This window comes from Gracilinanus agilis, chromosome 3 (assembly GCF_016433145.1).
Source record: "Gracilinanus agilis isolate LMUSP501 chromosome 3, AgileGrace, whole genome shotgun sequence".
Taxonomy (NCBI): Eukaryota; Metazoa; Chordata; class Mammalia; order Didelphimorphia; family Didelphidae; genus Gracilinanus; species Gracilinanus agilis.
The window spans coordinates 4,985,387-4,994,596 of NC_058132.1; the positions used below are offsets into that span (position 1 = coordinate 4,985,387).

The window sequence follows — 9,210 nt, forward strand, 5'->3', positions numbered from 1 at the left end:
CCTCTGTCTTTTTTTTTTTTAAACCCTTACCTTCTATCTAGAATCAACTGTGTATTGGTTCTAAGGCAGAAGAGTAATAAGGGCTGGGCAATGGTGCTTAAATGACTTGCTCAGGGTCACACAGCTAGGAAGTGGTTGAGGTCAGTTTGAACCCAGGACCTCCTGTCTCTAAGCCTGGCTCCCAATCCACTGAGCCACCCAGCTGCTCCCTCTGTCTTCTGAGGACAGTTTCTTCTGCCTGGCCTACCCTATCTATAAAGGATTCACTAAGGACCTACAATAATGCATAGCCACCACTCTCTCATTCCTTCAGTCAGTTTTCAGCCCACCTGTCAGCAGATCCTTGCCTCAGAGACAGACCTCCTGCTCTCTTGGAGATCCCAGAGGCAAAAAGCCCTTCTAAAGGCTAAAGCCAAAAGCCCTCTCATGGAGTTCAGTCCTGCCTTTATATTCCAGCAAACAATTCCCAGCAGCCAACTTCCCAGCAACTACTGCCAGCCCTCACTGGCAGCAACTGACCCAGCAACTGTCAGCACCTGACAGGGCTTTGCAGGGGGCTGCTGGGTTCCTGCTTCCCTCACTGTGGGCTGGTCAATCCCTTCCCATCTCTATGGTAGGAGGACCTCCGGCCCCCGTTAAATTAAAAAACGGCATAAAGAATTCCCTTTGACACCGGGAGGGCCTGGGAAGCCAGGCAAGTTTCACTCAGGTCATGGCAGGGAAGCCTCAGGCTCAGAGCCAGGGTCGCTCCCGGGGTTCTGCTGCCTTTCATGGCGCTGCGGGCTCTGAAAGAAGGGGGAGGAGGGGAGCAGGAGCCCGGGGCTCTGGGTGCGAGGAGCAGGGAGGCGGGACTCCTGGGTCCCTCCCCAGGCAGGACGTTTTGGCAGGACACGAGAGCCCAAAGGGGAAGGCGGCAGCCACAGCCGAACCCTGGTGAGCAGAGCAGCCCCGCGGACACGCTGCATCACCCGGTACCGAACCTCACAGCCTGCCCACGGCTCGTCATCCGGGCGCTGCTGCTCCGGGTCTGCTCCCGCCTTGGGGTGAGCCGAGTGTGTCCATGAAGGAGCCTCAGGGCGGCCCCCGCGGGAGCTGGTCTCGGCCCCAAAGACTCCAAGGGGGAAACTTCGCCCTCCATCCCCAGGATGCCTGCGGCTGCGGGCTCTAAGCCAGGGGGGAGCAGAGCTGCCCTCCGCGGCTCCCTCCCTCCTTCCTTCCGCCGCGAGCTGCGCCCTCTACCTCCGGGTCCTCCCCACTTTGGGCCTCTCCTCTGACCGGCGCTCCTCTCCCCGCCTTCCCGGATCCACGAAATCCCCAACTGAGCCATTCTCTGAGCTGAGGGAGCCGCAGGTCCGCGGCAGCCCCGATCTGGGGATGGGAGGGAGGAGCTAAGGACCGCGCGCTCCCGACTTCCTGCTTCCCAGAGGCCTCTGCGCGGCCGCTGGTTGGTGGGCTGGACGGCTCCGCCCTTTCCCTGCCAGGCCTTCTCTCGTCCCTGGCTGCTGTCTCAGCTCCGCCTCCCGCCGCACCCCCTCGGCCCTTCTCCCCTCCTCCTCTGGTCCTCCTGGGCTGCTCCTGCCTGTGCTCGCCCAGTTTAGGGCACTCGAGTCTCCTGGGCTTGGAAAAGTTAACCTGGTTACATGCTTCATGCTCCTACTTTCCCCTCCCCCCCCCCCCATGGCCGATGCGCATTTCCACTGCTTTTAACACGTGTCATCGATCAAGACTTATTTCTAAATTGTTGGTAGTTGCATTGCTGTGGTCGTTTCCAGTCCACATCCCCAATCATGTCCTCCTCAGCCCATGCGTTCAAGCAGTTGGCTTTCTTCCGTTTCCTCTCCTGCAGTCCTTCCTCTGAATGTGGGCAGCGTCTTTACCATAAATCCCTCAGAGCTGTCCTGGGTCCACTCTGCTATTTGCTTCTGTTTTATGGGTGAGTTCATCCCATTCACATTCACAGTTATAATTATCAGTTGTGCATTCGCCAACATTTTTGTATCCTCTCCTAGTTCCACTCCTTCTTCTTACACTATTTCCTTTTAAACCAGTGGTTTGCTTTATGCCAGTAACCCTTGTCCCCTCCCTCGATTTACTTCCCTTTCTACCCCCTCCCTTATTATTACCCTCTTTTTATGTTTAAGGCCTAATGAATTCCCTCCCCCTTCTTCTCCCCTCCCTTTTTTGACCTCCCCACTCCCCTGCTCCCCTTGGTTTATCCCTTCTGGCTTTCTCAGTAGGGTTAGATAAGAGTTTTATATCCCAATGGATAGTATAGCTACTCTTCCCTCTCAGGGTTAATTACACTGAGAGTAAGGTTTAAATATTACCTCTTAGTGCTCTCTTCCTCTCCTTCTTATAATAGTATTTGTCCCCTCCCCTTCCCATGCCCTCTTTGTGTGTAACAGACTATCCTATTTTTCTTATTCATTCAAGTTTTTCTTGGTGTCCTCTATTATTCACCTCCCTCTTTCCCCCCCCCCCCATATCCTCTTAGACCATTTAGTATTCCAACCTCTCCCTATGAATAATTCTTCTAATTACTATAATAGTGAATACTATGAAGAGTGCAGTTCACTTCGATTTGTGTCACTGACCACTAGCTGTAAGGGACACAGATCTCTTCCTCTGGGTTCCGTGGCTGGGCTTCATCTTCTGCCAGCCCCTATGACCTCACTCCAAGCTCATGACTCCTACAAACATCAGTTCATTGGTTCTTCCTGTCTTTAGGACCTGGCTGGCCTTCTGGGTAGTATAGCAGAACCTGGAATGGACTGTTCCTGCTGGGAGCATTTCCTGGGGTTGGGAAAAAGGCCAGGGGGGGTTGTTAATATTTGCCCAGAACATGGAAAACCTCAATTACTGACCTCTTTTAATGAAGCTTCCCCATTGTAGCGAAGGCACCCAGTTTACCATTTCTCTATCCTGTTAAGATGGAATTACGTTGTCCAGCCCAAGGGGCTTAAACATAATGAAAACATTCCTGGTTCATTTTAGTGGACGGCAACCAGTCAGCTGGAGAGATGGAAATGGACCTTCCTTATCAGAAATGAACACTTTATTGGAGGATTTGCCTTTATTCAGGGGGCAGCGCACTGGGTGGGGAAGGCTTTGGTTTGCATGTGGTTTGGGGAGGGCTTGTGTTGTCTGAATGAAGGGCCACACTTGGAATCAGGGTCCCCTGAGGCAGAGAGGGGGAATGGGATCCTCCTTTCCCATCCTTATTTCTAGACGCTCTCCCCCGCCATTACTCAGTCCTCTCTTTAATTTAATTTAATGGTTTGACTAAAATATATGAAGATTATAAATAATATGGTGGTTGCCGTTTTAAAATACTATAGCTCAAGTCAAAATGAATTTCAGTAGTTTCTATTTACAAAATAGGTGGAGAAAGTAAAGTAGAGCAATTTGAAATAGGGCAGAGTAAGCAGTCTAGCTTATCACCCTAAAATGGCTCAACTTCAGGCAGGGCTTGTTAAACCTTGACTGGAATTAATCTCTCTCCAGAAGCCAGGAAAGCCAGCTATTCACTCACCCAAGTTCCCTCCAAGAGGTAGTTTGAGCTGAAAACAAACACAGGGGCCAATCACAGCTTTCAAATTGCCTAACACTGACCAGGGGGTTGTCTGAAGTTGTCTGCCTTTTATCATAGGATTCACAAATTTCTGACGGATTTAATTATCACCCACTTTAACAAATGACTTGTGAAAACACTCTTACTTAGTGTTAAGTAGAGGTGCTTTGAGTTCTGGAGTTATCACTTTAAAAGTTGCTGATGCCAGACAAAGAAAGTCTGATTCACACTTTACAAGCTATACCCCAAGAAGGCCCTACCCTGGAGATTTGCCATCACACATGTTCCACATCCATGCTGAAATTCCTTTATTTGATCATTTGATTCTACCTCTCTCTGGGGCTTGTGCTTCTGCTGCCTTCAGCCTTTAGTTTTTTCCCAGCCATCACCCCTGCACTTTGTACTCTCTTCTCTCCTTCAGCTTAACCCTTTGATGAACCAGTTCAACTCTGTTAACTTCTTCTCCCGAGTTCCCTGCCCCTTTATCCTAATGAGGACACTTGTGGAAAGCACTGTCTCTCCTCATCTCACATGGCTCAGATGCTCTCTGCTTCTTTCTCCTCTTTTACCCCTAAGCCCTCTACATGGACAAGTGGTCCCCTACCATCCTATCTGCTCCAGAAGCTTGTTTTATGGGTAATATTAAAACTGGGTTCACTGGGGTTTAGAGAAAAGGGAAAGGGAGGACTGCTTGGGCAAGGGATAACTGACTAAGAACAAATATCAATGGGGAATCACCTTCACACCCACAAACACAGGACTTGGGGAATGAGTAACACCTATATGGAAGAATGGCAGTTAAAATCAGTTAAGTGATGAGCCAGACTACAGCCAGCTGAGGAATTACAACAAACCCTTATATAACATAACTAAGGTACTTCTAGGGTGAAGGAGAACAGACAAAAAGCAGGAAACAATTTATTAAAGTAAGAAGTTAGGGACATGGGTAAACAGGAATTCCCTAACTGGGGTTAACTATGGACTTGAAACAAGGGAGATGGATGACTACACAAAAACCTTAACACTAACTAGATCCAAGCAGGATGGGGTAAATAGAATCTCACTCCTGGGTCTTTGTCCCTCCAGTGGTGATCTCAGCTGTCCTAAGGTCCCAGATGCAAAGCAGCCAGTAAATCCATAAAGTTCTCCAACCAAGAGCTGGTCCAGTAATGGAAATCCACCTTCCAAACTGCAAAACCAAGCTCCAGGCCACACAGTAGATGGGTTCTTTTGGATGGTACTTGAGGAGTACAAAACATACCTTCTTCCTCTCCAGTGGCAGCAACAGACTCGGATCCTTGTGTCTCACCTGCAGAGTTCTAAGACTCCCAGAATGTTCTGCTCATGCCATCCTGCTTTGCACAGCATTTTTCCATCTATACTTAAAATGCTATTTCCTTATTACACTTGCCACTTCTCTTATTCCTCCTCTCTTCCTCCTGGATGATGGGAGCCTCTCTACTGCCAGCAGAGATGCCCACTTTGCCTCTGTTCTCAACAAACCATCACCTGATCTGTCCATCTCTGCTACCTATCATCTTATATCTTTCCTCCCTTTGGCAGCTACATTCTTTGAGAAGCTTGTCTAAAATAGGTTCCTCAGATTCCTTTCCTCTCACCCTCTTGGGGACACCCTGCAGGCTGACTTCCAACTCCATCATTCAACCCAAACTGCTCTCTCCAGAATTATCCTAATTGTGAATTCAAATGGACTTTTCTCACTCTTCATTCTCTTGGACTTTTCAGTAGCTTTTGACCCTGTCAGGTACCCTTTCCTCATTGATCTCTCCTGTCTAGGTTTTTGGGCCTCTTCTGTCTCCAGGTTCTCCAAGATCAGAGCCCAACTTGTCTCCTTTTTTGAATGCTCTTCCAGATCATCATGACTTCAACCCTTGGCTGTCCAAATGCTCTGGCCAGAACCCTCTTCTCTTCTCCATCCACACTATTTCACTTGATCTCTTTTCTCCCATTTTCTCCCATTTTCATTAGCATCTCTGTGCTGATGACTCTCAGAGCATCTTGAATGACCAACTACATGTTGGACATCTCAAAGCAGATGTCCTGGAAGCATCTTAAACTCAATGTGTGCAAAAGTGAACTCCTTCTCTTTCCCCCAACCTCCCCTCTTGCTAACCTTTCTCTTATTGTGGATGGGAGGAAGGCAGAAAGAAAGGATATAAGTGCTTATATCAGCAAGTGACACCTTTTGTGGAAAGCCTTCCCCAGTCCTGAGCCTTAGTGCCTTCCCCTATTTATCATGCCTACCATTTACTTGTTTGTGCAAGGCTTGTTGCAGTTTGCCTCTCCCATCTGATAAATGAGCTAGCTCCTTGTTTTGGTGGACTTTCTTTGGGTACCCAGCAATGAACACTGTGCCAGGCACACAGTGGGTGATTCATAATGCTAGTTGTTGGACTGGCTAGCCACGTCCTCCTTTTCCGCTTGGCTCTACTCCTCTGCACTCTGTCCTGGCCACATACCTCGATACTTTTTGCTTTCCCCTTTCCCATGCCCAACATCAGCATCAGCACTGACGTGAGGGGAAGAATGAGATTCTGGAAACAGTGCCCTTCAGAATGAGATCTTGTAGAGCAGTCACAAATGAAGTTGAATTGCAGAGGGCATGCAGTGAATGAAGAAAGAGCTGAATAGTCATTGTGAAAACCAATTAGAAGGAGGTTGTTTCTTGTGAGGACAATAAGGTAGTTATGTGAGCCAGGAGAGGAGAGCAGTGACTAGGAGAAAAGATGAACACACAGCACTAACTCTGCACCTTTTACAGACCATAGATTAGCCAAGGGCCTCCTCTTCTTTCCCTTGGGGGAAGGAGACAGTCATTCTTTCCACTATAGGACTCATGAAGTCAAATAGTCTCTGGGTCAAGGACTCCAGTGAATATTATAGGAATATAGTTAGGGATAGTCTGGTTTTATAGGGTTAGTTGAAGGAACGGAATTTTGAGAGAAGCCCTGGGAAAGGATTCTGGGTAGAAAGGAATTGTAGGTCTACAACTGGAAAAAACTGAACTTCACTTCCTTCTTGGGTTTTGACCAAGCTGCAGGCAGGTTTTGTCTTTGCCTACAATTCCTATCAAGATGAAGGCAGAGTTTTGTTCCAAGACTGTCCCTGAAAAGTCAGGATTTTCTTGGAGAAAATATTTGACATCCAGGTAAAGGGTTTGCTTGGAATAAACTAATTTCCTTGAGACCAGTCTTAATCTGGCAGTGATCCATCTACCAGAATTCTACTGGCTAAGGTAATTCTAAGCTTTTGACCTATAATTTTGAGTTACTTAGTACAGCAGCCAAACCCAGAGGGTTTTTTCCCTTTCTTCCCTAATAATTATTGGTATTAAGTTAGATTAAGTCAGATAGCATTGGGGAGGGCTGATTTCTTAGATAGCATAGGGAGGATTAAGCAGGGCCTATAGAAGAAAACGAAGGCTCTCCATTCCGAGGAGACTTAGACAGTTGGGTAGAGTTAGTTTCAATAGATTTAGGGTCATACCTACCAGTTCTTTTTATTCTTTTTTTAAAAATAAACTTCAGGGGGCAGTTGGGTAGCTCAGTGGATTGAGAGCCAGGCCTAGAGATAGGAGGTCCTAGGTTCAAATCCGGCCTCAGCCACTTCCCAGCTGTGTGACCCTGGGCAAGTCACTTGACCCCCATTGCCTACCCTTACCACTCTTCCACCTATAAGTCAATACACAGAAGTTAAGGGTTTAAAAAAAAAAGGATAAAAATAAACTTCATTTTTCATAAACCAAGGGTTTTGTGCTTCACTGGCCCTGGGAGTTCCTAGGTGGGTTGTAACATCTAACATCCCTTTAGGACTCTTCCATAATACAATAGATATCTTTTTGTTGTATCCAGTCTTGATTGTCTTCTGTCCTAGACTGAGGCATTGGAGCCTATAACCTCCCTCAGTTTGTGACTGTTCTCCCCAAGTGGGTTCTTTCCTTCTCAGAGCCCCACCAGATGTTGCCTTTTCCCCTTTGGAGGATGTGGGCCTTTGCTGATCCCATCTAGAGCAAGACAGGGGGTGACATGCACAAAAACTCCCTCTTTTGCCCACTGGACACATATTATTCATGCCCTTTCTTAAAAGGCTTGAGCCCTAGTAGAGTGCCTGGGGACCTTGTGATGACTGCATTGTGCCCACTATGGCTTCCTTCCTCCGCACTGGGTGCAAATTTCACCTCTGGACTGAATTGTGGGATAATTTTACCTGCCAGGGAGGTTCTGTTCTCTTACTCTGCCATGACACAGTCTTCTGAGTGCAAGGGAAAAGGTTTGGGAGGATTTCCCTGATCAGAGAGTCTTTCCCTGTTTTTAGCCTATTCCAGGGTGCTCTTGTGGGAAAGATGGAGAGGCATGAGATAGAAGATGGGACAGATGGGTTGGCTGACTGGCTATCCACATTTTCACAGATGGCAGAGTGGGCTGAAGAAGTGTTAGCAGCTCAGAGCGTTATTTTTGTGGAAGAGTTTCTTTCAGTATCCATTAGAAATGGCTTTGATTTGGCCATCGTATTTGCTCATGCTATATGCTCTAAATGACAGTGTTGCCTAGTGGGTAGAGAAGCAGCCTTGGAGACAGGAAGAGTCAGGTTAAAATCTTGCCTCCATGAGAGATGAATCTGTGTGACCTCTCAGTGGCCCATGCAACTCTTAAGGAGGATCAATTCAAGAAGAGTTCTTCATCTGCACTAGGTTCAGGGATCCTCACCCCAGATTTTCTATCTCAATGAAATCAATGCCACCTTCTCCCCACCTCACCATAATATGCCAAGAACATTCCATGAAGAATGGTTTTTGGCTGGGAAATAATGGAACTAAAATGACTCAGTGGGCAGAAAGGAAGAGGACCTAAATGCCTTTCACCAATTCAAGTCCTCAGGGACTGACTGAACTTGATAGGATTGATAAGGCTCATTTTAGGATCTCTGAAGCTCCCCGAGGAAGGGAAAGGAATGCTGGAACACCCAAGGGCAAAGGACCTGCTAATATTTCCTTAGATGGGGAATGTAACAGAGTCTGCAAGCTAGAGTTCAGTCAGTCTGACTAGGATTCCTAGGAATATTCCTGAATATATTATTAAAGGGACAAAACATGAGGAAAAGCGTGGTAGGTCACGTCACAACTACTGAAATCCCTTTTTGGACAGAATTACTAGACTGATAGAAGGGGGTACGGAAGGGATTAAGTCATTTGCTAAAATCTGGATGAAGTCTCTGATGCTTCTCTTGTGGTAAAGATGGAGAGGCATGAGATAAAAGATGGGACAAATGGGTTGGCTGACTGGATCCAAAGAGTCTTCATTTGTGTCTCCATGTCCACTTAAGTGGGTGTTTTTAACATTATAAGGATGATATTAGAAAATAAGTCTTGTTGTGTTAGTTTAAAGATAAGAAGCGGAGGAGCTGCTGGAGGAAGACTCAGATGTTCAAACAGAGCTGAGAGTGTTAATTTCGACTGGTGGCAGTGATAACGTCATTCTATGACAGTTTCACCTTCTAGGTGGGGCATTCCAGGAGGGGCTTCTGGCAGTCAACAGAGCCACATACAGGTTCTTTCTCTCTCAGGTAACATCTTTGCCTCTCTCTCTCTCTCTCTCTCTCTCTCTCTCTCTCTCTCTCTC

At 47.2% G+C, this 9,210-nt stretch overlaps 1 protein-coding gene across 1 annotated transcript in view; it reads right to left on the minus strand.

The window, feature by feature from the left end:
- Positions 1 to 710: 710 nt before the first annotated feature.
- Positions 711 to 9,210, minus strand: part of LOC123239471 (zinc finger protein 658B-like) — a 120,903-nt gene continuing 112,403 nt past the window's right edge. The window contains exons 11-12 of the mRNA XM_044666748.1: positions 1,240 to 1,612; positions 711 to 1,097 (exon numbers count right to left, since the gene is read on the minus strand). Of these exons, the coding sequence (XP_044522683.1) occupies positions 711 to 1,097; positions 1,240 to 1,612 (760 nt within the window). The remainder of the gene's footprint in view (positions 1,098 to 1,239; positions 1,613 to 9,210) is intronic.